Genomic DNA, 19,138 nt, shown 5'->3' with positions numbered 1-19,138 from the left:
ACGGATTGGACCTTTTAATAGTATGCACTTGTGTCGATTCCACACTTTCCCGATTATTTATTATTTTATTATCGTCTAATGCTCTAATGTTGTTGTCGCTTATTTGGACTTTATCAATATCATTCTGTGCATCTCCTGTCCACGCGACGTCATTGTTCTTGTTGACACTATTAAAAATAACAGGAGTAGAAATTAACAAAGCTGCTTTTGTTTTGGTCACTGTTTCTGTTATGGTTATAAGTGAATCCACACTCTCACCATCAGCCTTGACCCCTGTTTCGACATTAATAATTTGTTTTTGCTTTTCTAATTGCTGCTGTTCTCGTCGTATATGCTCCGAGCGCATGTTGCCTTAAAGTTAACATTTGCTTCAAGATTTCGCTTAGACTGTCAGCAATAAATCGTAGGCAGGTATATTGTGCCAATTTAAATAAATCATTAAGTAAAATAATTGTTTTACTAGATAAGAGTTTGTATTCTGTTTCGTTGTATTCGAATTCCGATAAATGAGTTGCATTTCGAACGGCGAATGGAACGTTTGTCACAGTTACTGCTGTTAGAAGGTTAAAAAGTTACTTCCTGTTTAGTTGCTTGTTCAATAATTTCCATTCTAATTTTTGTTGTCCATTCCAACTGTCTTCAATTGCCACTTAGCAAAAATCTAGTTACTTAATCTGCTCACATAAGTGTGCTGGGTTTTGTAAAGGTTAATTTTCAATTGTTTTGACTTATTTGTAGATAATCTAGTTAAATTGTTGCAGTTCGCGAGCCTCTTTTCGGTGTCGTTGCACAATCTATCTTATGTAGGAGTTATATATTTTTGATAATAGAAACTAAGCACACTCATTACTTATGGTTTCTTGGAAAGCAGTCAAATGCAACAAGTGAATTTTTAAATTCAAAGTAGTATTATTTAATTCAAAAGGCTTAATTTGAAATATATAAAAGAATGAAATTACCAAAAAAGTTTGTCTGTTAATTTAACAATTTCTACCCACATTTATGCACTCTTCCTTTGATGTCGCTTTCATCATTTCCTAGTCTTCGCTATTCACGAAAATATTTCGAATAATAACCCAATAAACTTTTGGTGAAACGGAATCTCGTAGGAAACAAAATCATACCGAATTTAATGCCGTCCTTTGTTATTATCCAACTAATAGCAAAACACTATTATATGACTTGGACAATAACGAATAAAGAGCCCGAAGTACTAAAAGAAAAACTAGCTTCCAATAGTTGACCCGTGCTCATGATTGTAGGATAGAAAATTTATAATAATCGCCATGAGTGTGATGTTTTATTTATCACATTTTAAAAATTCGGTTTAAGTATTTTTTATCTATAATCTTTCTCGATAAATTGTTTAAAATTGAATGCATTCCTTTTCATTATATTTTTATCACCTTCGGATTTGCACTTTAATACAAATGTTCAAAATTTTTCACACAGTTTTTCGAACTTCAATGTGCGATGTACAAGTGCATTCATCGGTAGTCGTGTCATTGCATTCTTTGATTTATTTTACATAGATATCTAACGTGAAAAAAACTTGTCACGGTGTATTATATAATGTTTGAAATCTTTTCTTCACTTCGTTTGATTTTTGTTAGTCTAACTAAAATATGGAAGTAAAAAAAAACATAAGCATTTCCATCCCACCGTTTTCTTTCCCTTTTAGTCAATTATTTGTTTTTGTTTGTTTTCATTATCGCCATAATAATTATCGTTTCAATGCCGATGTATGTATAATTATATACGTAGCAGTTAAGGTCAATTTCTAGTCCTTTTGGATGGGAGCATAAGCACATCACAGGCGAGCGCACTAACGAAATTGCTCTCTATTGTTAAGTGCAAGGAAACGCGTTGCTGGTGCCTTGAATATAGAAGCAAAAAAATGTTGATAAATGATTTTCTTCTACTATAGCATCTTTGCAACGAAAATTGCTTGCGTGAAAAGAATAGTTGAGAACGGCTGTAGCAAATACCATTAAACAATTTAGTGTTGGTGTTCTTCTCATTTGTAGAATATCCATGTAACCGGATTTTAAAGTTCAACTACTTGTAAAAATATTTTTTTAGGTTTTTGCTTTAGCCTTTAAAAAACAAACATTACCGTTTTGCCATCCACACGTTCTAAAGTATACGCAGCAACTAAAGTAACAATCCAAGTAACGATTGAGTAAAAGCATTTCTCTTACGCACGCGAATGACTGATATATAGGGAAGCTTAGGTAACTCTCTTTAGAAAAAGGAAAAGCTTTAACGCTCATATTGCATATAATACTTCGCAATTTTGTAAAAGGAAAAAATACCTGTTGTCATAACACTATTTATTACATACGCCCACATGCACACAACCAACTAAACATAACAGTGTAATTCTCCATAATTACTATTGGAGGTTACTATTATTTTATTGTCATTTTGAATATCGTCCTCAAACTTTTGCTCAACGTTAAAAAGCTGAGTAAAAGCTGAAAACTGAAATTTTAATGTTTCTCAAATTAAATTTGCAAATGAGCTACATTCTAAGGAGACGCGTTTATAAAGGTCGGTAATAAAAGCTATTTCTAATTATTACCGAAAGGTTAAACCAGATGAGCAAATTTGTTAACTTTATTTAAAAATTTCCTGTTAACATTTTCAGTTCAGTTTAAATATATAAAACCTATAAATATATAATATAATGCCTTCGTTATATATATATAGTCAAGTTATAAGATTTGATAAGCTCTTAAAATAAGACCCACACTAGTTTTTGACCACACCAGGAAAACTTATTTTAAATAATTTAACCAAAAAGCGCTCATGGTTGATTCTATCAAGTACATGATGGGTCAGTGTAAGTTACGTTTACTTGTGTCTGTTGTTTGTTTAGGAAAAGCCTTTGAAGGGTAGTTACAAAACTCTACTGAATTAGTAATGGTATTTGTCAATTTCTAAATCGATCTGTTTGCCTGTCGGCTTGTCTTGTGTTCAGCCTAATGGCGGCACTTTTCGTGCGCGGATCGTGTCCCACTATAACGTTATTGCTCGGTTTTTTATGCTTTTTATTATGTACACATGTGGACAGAAAAGTAGATGGTTTATATTTGTGTTTTATGTATTTTTTGCCATTTTTCTCCTACTATATATTATGTTTATCATCTATTTATAAAGTAGGAACATTTCCATATTTAACAACTAAGAAACTTATATTCGGCGGGGGACGAATTTCGCTTACCCACCACTAAGCTTTTCGCATTCTACCAATCGCGGTGTCTAACATATTCATTTTCAAATCAACCAATTTTTAGGCATATAATATATCTACATGTGTACAAAATAGTTTTAAGCATTCTGTCTTGTTTGCCTTATGGTAAACAACCATAAAACCTAAAAAAATTGGACAAGTTAAAATTTAATTCCTTGTAACTTTGTGTGGGCAAGGCCGATTATTTCTATTTTTGGACGTAAAGAGTAGACTGTTTCGTAAAGTAAATGTGGAAAATTTCAACGTTTTAAATTGTATAGTTTTTCGGATAGTAAACAGAGTTGCGTTCAGTTTATTCTCCACTGCTGATTAATTTGGCCCATTTTCAATGCCAATCTGCATGCAAAAATTTCCAATGTTTCTCACAAATTTGAAGTTTATTTTTGCGACTAGCAGAATGCCAACAATACACCCCATACAAAAGCACAAGTGTGGCTACCAGAATTTTACCCTGATCAAGGATATGTATACTTTATAGGGTCTCCGAAGCTTCCTTTTGGATTTTACATTGTGGAAAAAAACGAAATGGGTGTATCCCCGTCTGACAGGGATGGGTATAAAAATAGATGAAATATGATGCTTTAGTCCTCCTCAAATCTTCTCAATAGGATTGAGGCCGGGAAAGCGACCTGGCTATTCAGTGACATCCAAGTTATGCTCCGGAACTAGTTGTAGCTTATTTTCTGGGGCATGCGGTAATATTGGTTTTCCACAAGTTTTTATATACAGTTATATCAATAGCGTTTTCTCTGACATGTGTCGAACCAATTCTCTCCCAAAAAAAAAACAGCCCTGCACCATTAAATTTTCTCTGCAATGCGTCGCAGGTTTTTCAATAAATATATTGTGAAATTCTTTTCCTTTTAACAGAACACAGCTTCCTGCACTTTTTCCATACAAATTTATTTGTGTTTCCTCGTTCGAAGGTATATTTCTCCACTTTTTTTCACCTTCTGATTTGCAGCAATCTTTATCCGTTGAAGCAAAGTTTTCCGTCTTCTCCAAATTAATCTTTCTGAACATAAGAACTTTTCGAACCATCCTTTCTGGTAGATTGGCACCTTATATTTGGTTCAGTTCGGAATGGTACACTATTCCTAATTTCGTACGATTATCAGAATCAGGAGAATTTTTTTTTTTAGTTGCTTCGCATATCTCGATACTTTTTTTGGGTGCTCAAAACATTCGTGACGAAGTTGCAGAACCAATCTAGAGATGCGGAAATAAATTTGTAGGTTTCTCGCTGATTTCGTACATGATTTTGATTTTAATTTCGTAGTCATAATCCTTCTTGGCTACAATGATGACCCATCTAATATTATTATTAAAACGAAATCATATTACATTTCCTTCTCAAGAAATACAATTTACCTTCACAATTCACTTTTACAACAAAATATTGCAAAACACTTTAGTTTTCGCAATTTTGAAGAGGACGCATCTATTTCACTGCCCGGCTGGGAAAGCTACTAAAGCAACTTAAAAGCCCTCGAACGTTTACTGCAAGAACTTGTTCACCTGAGATCCAGAAATTAATTTTGACCATTTTCGCCGCGTGTAAAATCGTCGCTTGAGCTTTGTGGAAACCACCTTTTACAAATGTTGGAGCATAGAACTGAAAAAGACATCTCGCACCTATTTTTCTGTCAACATGTGTGCATGGGTATTGTCATTATCTGCTAAAAGAATTATTATATTACCAATAGACTTTGTACTCATTTTTGTTACTGTCAAAAATAACGCGAATTTACTTATTGTTATAAAAAGGTAGTTAAGGTTATAGAAAAATTTTTGAAAACGCTTTACTTTTCACAAAATTTAGTGGATATGCACCTATTTCACTGTCCAACCAAAAAATCAACTAAAGGAAAATCAAAGCTCTCAACGCTTTACTGCAAGAAGTAGTTCACGTTGAATTCTGAGAATTAATTTTCGACAGTTTTGCCACACGTAGAAATGTTTTATGAGCTTTGTGGAAGCTAACATTTACAATTTATAAGGTATAGAGGTGAAAAATATACCTCGCGCAAATTATGTTCGCATATGCATATATTATATATAAATGTACATGTGTGAATATGTGGGTAGCACTTGGCTTTATACTTTTTGCTATATTGAAATTAATCGAGAATTTATCTTTTAGATAATGGCTCCATGTTATGTGCTTAGAAGATGAAGTTCAATTTTGCTACTCATGTTGACAAGAAAAGCAGATACCTTAACCGTTTGAGTCCCAGACGGTATTGAAAAAACATTGTCGAAGAATCCCTGCTTGGGAATCCTCGTCTGGCTTTTCTCGACATAAAATCTGAACAGCGCGACCGCGCCGCTTGGGACTCACGCGGTTAAGGAGTCCTTTATGCGGATTTATCAAACATCCTACGGTGCTTCTAAAAAGCAATTTGACAAGGGGAAATATCACGATTACCTACCTGTAAATGTTTCAAGATAATAGAAGAAATTTTCAAGATATCACAATCCAAAATATTTTAGGGCATCTGAAGAATATACGATACGGGCAAAATCGTGTCAGACATCCAAAAAAGCTAATAATTAATAACAATGTCTATGGTTCCAATTGCAATTTCAATTTCTCACGCTTCTGTTGTATCAAACCATTAATCAAATCCGCTATGTGTACGTATAGAAAAATTCCCCCAATGAAATTCACTATCGATTAAAACTAAGGTTATTTTGTACGTTTGGCCTTAACATCGAGGAGAAGAACGAATGTTAGTGTACCAGCCTACACGACGAAGTCTCTTCTTTATATATACATATATTACATGTGACACAAGAGCATCAACGATTTTATGATTTTCAAACAAAACTTACACTTTCAATATACTTTTTAATTTGACATTTTGCAACGATAATGTGTTGCGTACTATATAGCTTTCAAAATAATTTCACTTTCAGCGTTGGAGAATGGACGTAAGGAACGCAGCGACGATATTATATTTTATGGGCACCCGAGATATTTCGTTAGAAAAAACATGTATTTTTTATTCATATTTCCACGATAACTAAAGAAAAATTTAAGAATTGCAACATTCTTCTGCATTAATGTTGCTTTAAATATAATAACAACACCCTCCCTCTACTCTACCATCTGTTAAGAAATCTTCCGTACAATGCGTTATAAGTTTGTATTCCTTCGTTTTTAAGTCAAAATTTGACTTGTAGAAATTTTTTTTCTGAGTATTTCAATTGTGGAAAAATTTTTATTCAAGAAATTTTTTTACCCGCATAAAAATTTTTGAAATCGCCTTCCCGAGAAAAAATTTATGATTAATATAAATTCTAAAAATCGGCAAAAATACATCAGTATAGTTTATATATTTCTCCAACGAATCATATGACAGCGCTATGATTGAATTGTTGTCTCTACCGCGCAGACATACCAATCAAGTGGAAAATGTGGCAGGAGTCAAATTTAAATCTGGCTTACCGATTAACAGCTTGCCCGGTTGGGAGCACATACCGCTGAATTCGAAATTACCAATGTTGAAGTGTCCCGGTAATCAGGTAATATTTTCGAAGAATAAAATTGGGCAAGCCGTTAGAGACGATCGGTAAGAATCAGCGGAAAAAATAAAAAAATATGTATGAATATATTTTCCAAAACCTACTTCGACAGTCACTTAAAGCATGAATTTGATCCGTCGGGCCGCGACAGCTTTCCAGAATACAACCCACTTCATGACTCAAATTTGAAAACCTTTTATGCCAATGAAAGAAACCTGAAGCGACTGCGAGAAAATGGTGAAATTACGCACAACAACGACGTCATCTGCAATTTGAAAGACTTCAATGAATATCGACAACAATTACACAAATCGCAGCTTTACTATATACTACAAGATCTAAATAGACTGGTGAGTTTAAAGATAATAATACTACAAAATCTGTTAAACGAAAATATTTACAATAGGAAGCCGAGCAACACGATCGTATGTTGATAGCAAATGCCGAATTTATAACTAATAAAGATCATCGTAACTTAAGTGCTCGTCAACATACTTACACAGAAATATTGCAACGAAAACAGCTTTTGGATGAACAAAAGATAGAACGTTGCAAGAAACTGCTTGAACGGACTCAGGAGAAGTTTCTATATGTTAGCATAGTGCAAAATATACGAAAAGCTACCATTGAGCACAAAAAAGCATTAAGGCAGCTGCGGATGCAAAAGCATTTAGACGTGCGGAATGATTTACAACGTAAGCAACTGATAGCGTTGAAAAAACTTTTTCAATTCAAAAAGGATCGTTTGCAAAAAAATTTGCGATTATTGCAAGAAAGCAGAGATAAAAAAGCGAATGAAGAACAGTATGCTTCCTGGAATAAACGCTTGGCTGAGCGCATAGCAAATCAAAAGAAAATCCAAACGCTTATAGCGGAAGTAAGTGAACAAAGGAAAATCTTCATAGAAAATCACAAGCGACATTATCACGAGAAGTGGGAACGCATACAAAATGATATTAAAAAGCGTTCAAATCTGACACGCAAACACTTCCTCTCTAGGCATAAAGTATCGAGCAAGAAAAAGCTGTCCGATTTAGGACATGGAAAAAATGATATTCTTTCAATTTGTAACGATTTACAAGGCAGCTTTGAAAAAATGCTGGATGAAGACGTATGCTTGGCCTTAAATGCAGTCCTCGATATGGAGGAGAACGTTAAAGTTCCTTTTGACTCCGATGATCCCATTTATAAGGCAGCACAATTCATTATGAATCATATATTAGCAAAATTTAACAAGGACCTTAGCCACGACAAGGCCGTCTTTACGGCGGTTTACGATCGCCTACACTCGTTTTTCGACGAAGCAAGAAAATTTGTTTTATTTGTAAGTATAAGAATCAATAAAGGATTTTTGGTAAATATTGTGTTTTCTGCACGCAGAGAGCTACGCAAATCATTACTTCGGTGAGAGAGTTTAATAAATCAAAAATTGAGAATAACGGGTACACTAGTCGGGTATCTTTCAGTCGTTACTCCTCTACAATAGGCACTTCCAGTTATTCCATACATCCTTTAATAGAAATAAAGGCGGTTTCTGAGCGTAGGGCAACGCCTGCTGTAAGCTTATCAATATCTTTATTCTCAAACCATGTTTGCCATTACTAACTGCTCATTTTTCCTTTATTTGGGATTATGAAGGGATCGCTCGATTCCCTAGTCATAGATTCTACGACCAGCTTGGTGAATAAAGCACAGACTCCCCATTTGTGTCGCAACGAAATCGTTTTCATTGAGCACTATTTGGTCAAATTTAAACGTGAACTAATAGTTGGTGTTGGACGGATAGTATTCGCAGCTTTACAATGTCATTTTCAAAACAAGATAATGAATGTACGGCAGGAATTACTAGGTAAGTTAATTTTGGTGAAGAAGAAAACATGAAGAATATCCTTTTTCCTTCAGATATTGACCGGAAATTTTTGTTGAAACAAGTTACAAAATCCATATTGAGCTACAGCGTTAATCCTTTAAATTTTGAATCAAATTTACGGTTATGTATAAGTGCTTTGGCAAGTGATATTATTTGGTCGTTACAACAACAGTTACTCAAACCTGACCGAGATCCTCGAAGAATAGCTAAACCAAAATTTGCTTGCAATCACGACAAAGATTCAATGCAACTTTGTATGGATTGTTTCGGCTCCTGAGTTAAAAAGGAAATCCAACCAGTTACTATTGTTCTACTAATTCCTTACGGTTTCTCTTTTAATTAGATCTGACATTTTAAATAAACTTTTGTAGCAAATTGTAATTATTTTATAAACGTACCTCTTGATTATTTCTGGAAAATTTGGATTATCTTTTTTAAAAACCACATTAAATTTACTACCGCACAATGACAAGTGCACATACAACTACTATATTCTTATTACTCAGCTGCTTTTGCCTTACCATATGCATACAGTTAGTAGATTAAAATGTTTCTGCAGCGGTTGGCAAATATCAAAAAGTTTCGTCACAACGAGCCAAACCGTAAGGGAACTGACACAATAAAGTTTTGCTTATATTGACACGCGCGGGAGATACATTCAATTTGTAAATTTTATGCGCTACAAATTTGTAGATTATGTACATAACATATATATATATGTAAGAAATATGTATAAATATTTATAAACTAAATTTGCCTTCCATTTTATGAAAAATTTTACTTTAAATCACGGTTTTACAGCCGCAGAGTGTTGACAAGATCAAGCGCCATTTTTGTTTTCGGATTAAAAACTGGTAAAAGCATTCTGCAACAGCGCTACCATATTCTTTAATAGAAAATAGTAAACAAAAATATTTGGTTTTCAAAATAAAAATAAAGCACTGAAAGTGCAAACAACAAATTCGTGAAAAATAATACTGAAAAGTTAATATAAAAGTAAATAAACTTGTTTATAGATTAGTGATAAAGAATATTAATTGGATACATGTAAATGTATACATCAGCAATATTTTTGTTTTTTATTATTACCATTTATCTCTCTCTAAAACAATTTGATGAATATATTTCAATTTTAAAATAAATGGTTTTCATTGCTTGTTTTTAATATCTTACTAATAATGCACAGTATAAATCGCAATTGTCAATCACAAAATATAAAAAATGCACATTAATGTAAGATAAACATAAATTAGAAAAATAGCTTTAAAACTTAATAGAAACTATCATCATTTTTTTCTTTTTGTTTTATGCGTATGTAAAACGCTATGATTCGTCAGTTCTTATAAAGATTCGTAAAAAGTAGACAAAGTTGAAGTCTCAACCCTAAATTAGGAATAACGCCTCATTGTGTTTCTCCCTAAATACGTACATCTGCATACTCTTTTATTTGTTTTTATTACACGGCGAGTCATCATATATTGTTTTCTCGCTGAATGTTCAAGGAGAAGAAAAAAGATCTATGTATACTAAGTAATAAAATAACCAAAGAAAGCAATTTTAAAGGCAGAAAAGGAGGGAAGGAAGAGGAATCTCTCGTGAAAGAAAAATTAAGAAGCAATACATATATTCAATTTTTTTTTTTTTTGTTGTGATTTTTTCTTTTTTTTGTGATAACAACCAAAACAACATCAGCCCGTCTCCCTGTGGAGACTGGGTCTGATCTTATAACTACTGATAGAGACTGTTTTGAAGATTTTTACATGAACGCCACTGGGCACACCAAGAGATCAAGGACGGGTGAGAATAATATTCTTTTATCTGCTAACGGAGAAGTTAAGCAAACGTTTTAATTCCGCCTAGTAAACAGACTATCGACAAGCCCTCTGATTTGGGTGCCACAGCCGCCCCAAGTCTCGAGATCAATTTGTACGATTGCCTTTCGAAGTGCAATTTTTTCTGTATCTTCTTTTAATTCCTAGAAAACCAACATTTCTTATAGACTCATGATTGCTCAGACTTATGATAGTTTATTTAAAAATGATTCGTGCTATACCATGTTATGTTTGTGAAGTTTGTAATGTTGAGTCTGCTGAGCATCTAATCTTCAGATGTCACAGGTTTGATGGCATTAGAGATTCCTTTAGCTTCTTCAAGTTATGGCTGTCTCCTCGATCTCTTTGCAACAAAAGATGTACGTCATCTCGGGGAACTAACTTGCTTTATTAAAAAACTAATTTATCCTTTTAGAATTGTTTTTTTCCCTCTTCTTTCCTTTTTTTTCTTTTGTTTTTGCGTTCAATCATCTATTACCATAGCATTCCTTTTTCGTTTTCAGCCAAAGTTTGCAACACTGTTTGACTTTCAAGAACTCAACAAGCACAATTACACACACACACACATAATTACACTTAAAATGCTGGCTCCAGTTATTACGGCCGCTCCTTTTTTGTTACGTTTTGTACATAATTGTGACCAAAAATTACGATAATGTATTATCTGGACATATAAGCCACAAATCTAATGGCATAGTCCCCCTCCATTCAAAATACCGAAAAAAAAAAAAATATTACTGTAGCCAAATTAGTGTGAAAACAAATAAATATTTTGAAATTTACAAATGAAACATTTTTGAAAATTTACACTTTGATCTTACCCACAAGGCTGAGAAGCGACGGATTATGGGCCTATAAGATAATTGGCCTCTTCCATATGTCAACTTATAAACTAGAAAAAAATTTATGACGCCATCGGCGACTCTACTATTATTAATTGTTCCGTCATTTGAAAACCACTCTTAATAAAACGATTCGACAAATATATTTTAAAATGAAAAATAATCACCTTTATTGCCTTTTTTCATTTTTTGGAAAAAAGTTAAAATAATGTGAATGAAATATAAAATTGTTTAAATAGCTTTTAAATTTAAAATAAGTTGCTTTTCTTTTTCCTTTACCCTTTTCTTGATTACTTTTTTATTTTTTAAATCAAATGCTGGTTGAAAAATAAGCAATGTTTGCAATCTATTCTCACCTTAAAATATCGTTTTCAAATCAAAACTTTTAAGCAATCCTTTTGCGTCATTTAAATGTATCAGCCAAGTCTATTCCACATGCCTTTCTTTTAAAATCATTTTTTTTATCTTTTATTTGAATAATTAATCAAAAATTTAATATGCTTTTATGTTAATTTTTGTATGCTCTTTTTTCCTACATTTGTTGTTTACATTCATGTTGACTTTATTTTTATTTCTCAAACCGTATGATTTTTGTTTATATTTACATAGATTTCTTTATTATCATACTTGTGATAGAATGTGTTCTCCGTGAAAATTAAATAATTAAAAAAAGAAAAAATCAAATCCAATTTTAAGAAGACTCAATTTCTTTTCTCGGATCAAAAAGTGGAATCTTTACTTGCTGATTGACGATTATTATCACGCCAAAATGTGATAAAAAATCCTGTGAAAGTGTGCAAAAGTCACACCTTAATAACTCATCGATAACTGAAAATTAAAATTAAACGAGAAATCATTTCAAAAGGGAAAGCGACAACAAAAACAAACAATTTACTGTTTCTACAACGCAACTGACGCAAAAAGTGCGTTATATCCAAATAAAAAAGACAATAATTTGGGAATACATCCCATTGCATAACTCATCTCACTCAATAAACATCACTTCACACTCAGGCTCTGCTCGACTGCTTATGTAGCATACTTAAAGGGCTCTAAACAGATTTTGACTAGCTCGCCGAAATTGGGGGGTTCAAAAGAGGAATTTGCCCTAAGGATTTTTATAATAAGTATGTGATGTAAGGTGGAAGTGTAGTGTAATGTGTAAACTTACTTCGCCAGCCAGTAACAAACAAAGCGATTTAGTTAATAAACATTTTAATATAAGGAATAATCATTATGAATAATTAAAATAATGACATTTGTGTTTAAGACAAAAAAAAAAAAAATGAATTAAAATGTTAATATTAAATAACTAATTTAATTAACAATAATTCAACTCACCTTTTTAAAGAGTCCTCGAATGTACATTCGTGTTACGTATTAAAAAGGCATTTTTCTAATTTTAAAAGAAAATAAAATAATTAAACAGATTAAAAGACTAGTAAGAGTAAAATCAAAATTAAGCCTTAGACAGTCAGAATCACTCATTTAACAAACTGCATCGCGAGAGAGACGGTACATCCTTGTGGCCACATCATATGTTGCTAATTGAGTTTTGTAGACTGGGAGATGATAAACAGTCAAATATGAGGTGGACTAAAGTCGGAGTCTGTGGTGTTGTTCTTTGAGTACGATGAACTACACAGAGGGAGGTAACGATGTTTCCTTTCCCAAGCTGCAATGTTTGACTATTTCAGATAATTCAGTTTTTTTCTGAATATAATTCACTTTTTGTCACAGCTTTCTTTTTCTGTTTTCGTCAACTTTCTTCTGTATCTTCTTCTCCTAGTTCTTTAACCAACTTTCTTAAAGAGTCTTGAATTTCACAAGCTCTCTTTTGTAACAAATTTCTTGTTCACTTATTTAGAAATTATTCGTGTGTTTACTTTCGCCAGATCGCGATTTAACGAGAAACATATTACTAAATTTCTTAAAAACTTTCTATTTCTATGTGAGAAATTTTGAACGAATTTTTGTTTGAACTGCGAGGCGTTTTATTTTTCACCAAAAAAACAAAAAATATCGAGTTTTTGTTTCTTTTCGAAAAATTGACTTGTAAATGCCACACTCAACAAAAAATTCTTTTTTTCTTTTTTTTTTTTCCTTCAAAAAAAAGCATCGCCTACTTCTTTTTCTACACTTACCGTCTCTAAATTTACACAACTCAATCTGCGAAATATGGTTTGTCCACAAAGACGCACCATTTCCCCCGAAAGTACGGACATCAAAATCCCTCGTGCTAGAGCTTATGCCCACACCAGAATTGAGTATAATGTTTTTATCCATTTCAAGAAAAATGCGTTACCAATAATCGAACTTGGCCAAAATTTATATTATGATTTCCATAACTTGGAGACGTTTTTCGTCTTTAAAAATAAAAAAACAAATTGATTTTTTCCGATGCGGCTACGGCACATTCTATTGCCGCCAATACTTCGCATAACAATATTTATAACGTGTATATTCGGTCCGAATTCTGATGGTGCCCTTTCTATCCCCTCTGATTTCAACGAAATTGAAATTCACTCGAACTCGCGAGTCTCAGGAATCTGCCCAAATTCAATCCCTTACCTAACTTCTGCAATGTTGCAGAAGTCATGCGCTTTTATAAATCCGACAGTTCCTCTAACTCGCATGTGCCGTTGGACAGGGTATGTTGGAATTTTTTCGGACGAGTTTTGATCTTCCACATTTGTTTGTAAGGCGTTAACGTCCTGGTTAAACCATAAGTCGAGCTGTCGTTACAATGGTGCAAGCGCTGGTGTTTCGGTGAAAAATGTCAATTGTGAGATGACCACTCACCTAATTCGAAAACTTTTCCTTCCTATAAAAAAATTACTGAATCCAAAAACGATGCAGCGGATCATTTGAAGCCGCAAATACACACCTTTTGCCGAAGTGCTTACGCTCACGCAAATAATAGCTTGTCATTCAAAAAGATGGTAACTCCTGAAATCACCATTCCATCTTTCAATATAAAAATCTTCAAATCCCAAGACTGTGACACCCATCACAGATAATATTCCTTTCGATTATGAAGTGGTCAATGATTATAACACTTCCTCTAACTTATCTCAAATCTCTGATCGTATTCAAAAATTACATAATATCCAGCCGTCCTCTAAGCCAAATTCTACTTCTATTTACTCCGCCATACGCTTGTCTCTCGATCTTCACATAAGTATTCTAAACCAGGGTTCCCCTTCTGGTTTGTACCCCTATTCACTTTCAATAGCTCAACTTAATTGCACTAAGGTACGTGACAAATTAAAACAACTTGAACAATATCTTTATTATAATGACATCTCCGTGGCCTGTCTTTCTGAAACTTTTTTTAAACCTCATGATGCTTTTTCTATTAAAAATTACACTGTGGTTAGGTTTGATCGTGTCGACAACTCCTCTCATGGTGGCGGTGTGGAAATCCTTGTATCTAATAAGCGATCATTATGCGAGAATGCAACGGATATGCCTTCGTCTGGATTGTGTTGGCATGAATTCTACGCACACTCTAAGCTTGGAACAATGACAAGAAAGATTTCGTTTACTTGCCAATTTTTTATCTAATAACATTTTGTCTTTTGAGAATCATCCGGGCTTACCTTTCAATTACAACTTCATATCACTCAATTCCTTTCTCTTCTTCTTTAAAATTCTTTAATGACAATAGTCTAGGAACTGGTGTACATAGTTTATTCAAAATTCCTCTTGATTCTCAAATGGAAACATTCTTCACTCGTCTTTACTAGTGGACTTAGGACCGATGTTGTAGGCAGCTGCGTTTGGTTTCCAGATATTAACATAGAAGCCTACTTCTCAAATCACCCATGTAGCAGTATATTTTCAGCTGAATGTCTTACGATCCTAGAAGCCATCCGCTTCGCGAGTGCTCAACCTCAAAAGAAATTCCTTATAGCTTCATGCAGTAAATCTGTCTTATCGGCTTTGCAATCATTTCCCTCAGGTAAAACTTATGCCTATATATTGGAAATTAGTCTGATATATTTTGTTTTCACTTTCTCTGGGTGCCAAGTCAAATGGGCATACTTGACAACAACACTGTAGATAAAATTGCATCTTCTATCCCATTTTGATGATTATGCCGTGATTCCTGCGGATTTTTTTGTTAATTTGCTCAAGAACAAAAAAAAAGATTTCTTTGTTTTAATATGGTAACAAGACAGGTGGATAACATGATAACGTATCAAATATCCATTGTTTTTGTGATAATTGTCTTGTTATGATAAAAGGAAAAAACATTGAAGAAGAAGTTATTATATTCCAAATTCAAAATTTGTCGTAAAATTTTATTTTAACATTGAATTATTTTAATTTATTTTAATAAGTGGGTGAAGAGTAGTCGTAGTAGAAGAGTAGTCATGCTATCCCTGGATGTCAACAAAGTTTATCGTTGCGTTTACTTAATGAAGTTTGGTAGAATTTTTTTAAACTTTTTAAGTTGCCTAAAAATGTGCTTGTGGACTTGAAACTTGTCATCTAACTGTTTGTTGGTAATAGGCGCAAGCAAAATTGATCTGTGTGGTTGCATTCTACAAGACAGGTGAGCATCATCCTCTTGTCTTGTGTCTACGCACAGTTAAATCGCAAGATGATGCCTTCAAGATGATGAAGCCCATATCTTTCAATACGCTGATAATTTTTTAATAGTGTGCGCTGACTCATCATTTCCAGTCGTTGTGAATAATCTTTCAATAGAAGCCAACTTCCCCAGCAAAACGAATACTGTTTATTTTGCTCACGAAAAATGGACCTTTATTTTCAAGAAATTGATATCAATCATGTGAACCGCTTCGATATCTGACAGGATATTATTGACAGTTTAACGACATTAAATGATAGTTTAACTTTTCGAGAACATTATGGGAAGGCCTTCAAAGACTGTCAATACGGATTTAAGATCATGAAACTTATGACTAAAAAGGCTCCGACAGTGTACAGAGCATTAGTCTGGTTTACAATCACCTAATGTGGCGAAATATAAGGAGAAAAGAAAATAGGCTTTCGAAAACAGAGTGTTAAAACAACGTACCGGACTAACATCATCATCTTCTCAACATATCCTCAACGTTATTTCGGGTGAGCGGCTTATCTCCGAAAGCGCTCCTTTCTGTTCTGCTGAGGAGCTAATTAAGGTTGAGGTAATGATTGCTTCTTTTTTCCAGGAAGTTGAAAGTCTCATGCAGGTACATATTTGGTTATCAAAAATTTCGCCACATTTTTGATAAGATAAACTCAATCCTTCTCTAGAATTCTGTTAGCAATAAATCTAAACATTATCGAGCCGATATCCAAAACTAAGCGAAATGTCAATCGTTCTTGTGTAAGGCTTTTAGGCCAAGAAAAACTCATTATTTATTACACAATGGCTATGATACACAAGCCACCGCAGGACGTATCGAACATAATGTGTCCAGCCAGTCAGCAGTGAAACCTCCACCCGAAATGTTACATAAAGTCAGAATGTTTAAAGAACTGTTGTCCACTTTAATTGGATTGCTTGCCATCAGATATGTTGTGAAAGTAGCTATCGCCATAGAAAATTTGTAATTTGACGGTAAACTAGCTCTGCTTTTAAAAAATGAAGGAGACCTCGACTATCAATAGGCACTTGGAATACATAAGTTAATGTGTAAATCTCAAATTGGGGACTGTTAGCTTGTATGAGTGATTGTGGCTTTTTATAAAGGAAAGAGATGATTTCATGCATGAAAAACTCAGATTGACAACGCAATTTTGTTTTTAAATATATGTCGAATGAAGCAATACGGTTAATTCGAAAACTCATCTTTCAACAACTAAACGATGAAATTAAAGAAATCGCGAGTGCCAGGTCTAATGGCCTTTGGAATAGAATAATTCGCATTTAACTTCAGTTTTCTATCGTTAACGATCCTTACCTCTTGGCAGGTTGAAACGCCTCAGAGACTTTTTAGTGGTAGAATACTTATTGTAAATTTTATTTAAAAAAGAATCGTGCTATACTAAATGTTTTCAATAGTAGAGAATCTGCCCAACAACTGTTCTCCTTTTACACTCTATCCATTATTGAATATAGGTGATCACGTTCTTTATATAATATTATTGCCTAGGTTATACTATTAACTAAAGCCCAAAAGTTTTTTAGGCTTCTTGCTGTGTGTATAATTTCACCAATTGTTCCGAGTCCTGTCAAACTTCGAAAATTACGCAGCCACGACATTTGCTTTCTGCTGAAGCCTCTACCCTGCTGAAGTTTCTAGCCCTTCGCTACGGCCTATCACTATTAGGGAATTTACATTTTCACGTACGCTGTATCCAAAACACTCAAAATTCCGGTTTTTAATATTAGTTTGGGGAAAAAGAAATCCATTATTTTTATATGAACTTCAGGACTTTACTTAACATGCTTCGGATTGTCCGATTTGGGTCAAATATGCACCGTTTTGTTGTACGATTTGTTGCCATTTTAAAAGTAACTTCAAAATGCCTCTCTCATAGAAGTCCTGGTCTCTATTTGTAAAAAACTCTAGTAGTCGATTTTCACAATCCTCCCTAGATTCCAATTTTTTATCATTAAAGAAATTTTGCAATGCAAGAAAAAGATGATAATCGCTTGGTGCCAAGTCCGGACTGTATGGCGGATGCATTAAAACTTCCCAACCAAGCTCCCGAAGTTTCTGGCGAGACACTGTAGATGTGTGTGGCCTAGCGTTGTCCTGGTGGAACACGACACCTCTCCTGTTGGCCAATTCTGGCCGTTTCTGGTCAATCACTATCTTCAAACGGTCCAGTTGTTGACATTAGAGATCAGAATTTAGCGTTTGGCCATATGGAAGCAACTCATAATAAATAATCCCCTTCCAGTCCCACCAAATGCATAGCAAAACCTTCCTGGCCGTTAGTCCTGGTTTGACCACCGTTTGAGGCTTCACCGCTCTTTGACCACGATCGTTTTCGCACAGGGTTATCGTATGTGATCCATTTCTCATCTCCAGTCACCATCCGTTTAAGAAATGGGTCTATCTCATTCCGTTTGGCCAAAGCGTCGCAGATGGAAATTCGATCCATCATGTTTTTTTCTGTTAATTGGTGTGGCACCCAAACATCGAGCTTCTTTTTGAATCCAGCTTTGTGTAAATGGTTTAAAACTGTTTTATGGTCGATTTTTAGCTCCTGGGCGATGTTACGACTGCTAACATGGCGGTCAACTTCGATCATTTCTCCGATTTTATCGACATTTTCGTCAACCGGCCTACCTGTGCGAGGTGCATCTTTAACATCAAAAATTCCTGAACGGAATCTACGAAACCAAAATTGCGTATAATTGGCTGTTACAGTATCGGAACCATAAACACCATTCACAATTTTAGCCGCCTGGCTTGCATTTTCGCCTTTGTCAAAGAAAAACTGTAAAATGTACCGAATTTTCTCTTTGTTCACTTCCATTTTTAACACGCTGTAACTCACAACTGAATGTACCAAACAAAAAACAGCAAAAGAATTTTTTTTACTGCGAAATATCACCTTTCCAACGAGCATAAATCTGAAATTGTTTGATCGATACTTTACGAAAAATCTATCAGTGCAGCCATCTACCGAAAAAGAATGGATTTCTTTTTCCCCAAACTAATATAATTTGGTAATTAACACTCAGAGATGATTGTTCTCAGGATTTCAACATTGCATACGCAATCTACCCTCGATAGTTTTAGAATTCTATGGAAATACTATATCTCAAAGGCTTCCTGTCTATTCATTGCATTAATTTTTAATGCCCACGATTCTAGACCATACAAAACACCGGCCATAC

At 34.1% G+C, this 19,138-nt stretch overlaps 2 protein-coding genes across 4 annotated transcripts in view; one reads left to right on the top strand and one right to left on the bottom strand.

The window, feature by feature from the left end:
- Positions 1 to 11,698, bottom strand: part of LOC119641850 (tRNA-dihydrouridine(16/17) synthase [NAD(P)(+)]-like) — a 63,199-nt gene extending 51,501 nt beyond the window's left edge. The window contains exon 1 of one of the 3 annotated variants that reach the window (XM_038040727.1): positions 11,685 to 11,698. The gene's annotated coding sequence lies outside the window, so the exon portion shown is untranslated. Of the gene's footprint in view, positions 1 to 9,052; positions 9,351 to 11,684 lie in introns of those variants that run through there. The other 2 variants (XM_038040724.1, XM_038040725.1) reach the window with 2 other exon arrangements.
- Positions 6,618 to 8,987, top strand: LOC119641849. Its single transcript, XM_038040721.1, has 6 exons — positions 6,618 to 6,831; positions 6,897 to 7,134; positions 7,191 to 8,108; positions 8,165 to 8,341; positions 8,423 to 8,633; positions 8,687 to 8,987. The coding sequence occupies exons 1-6, from the start codon at positions 6,626 to 6,628 to the stop codon at positions 8,929 to 8,931; spliced, it is 1,995 nt and encodes a 664-aa protein (XP_037896649.1). The 5' UTR covers positions 6,618 to 6,625; the 3' UTR covers positions 8,932 to 8,987.
- Positions 11,699 to 19,138: the final 7,440 nt, after the last annotated feature.

This window comes from Glossina fuscipes, unplaced genomic scaffold, assembly GCF_014805625.2.
Source record: "Glossina fuscipes isolate IAEA_lab_2018 unplaced genomic scaffold, Yale_Gfus_2 183, whole genome shotgun sequence".
NCBI classification, from domain to species: domain Eukaryota; kingdom Metazoa; phylum Arthropoda; class Insecta; order Diptera; family Glossinidae; genus Glossina; species Glossina fuscipes.
This window is presented reverse-complemented; position numbering and strand designations above follow the sequence as displayed.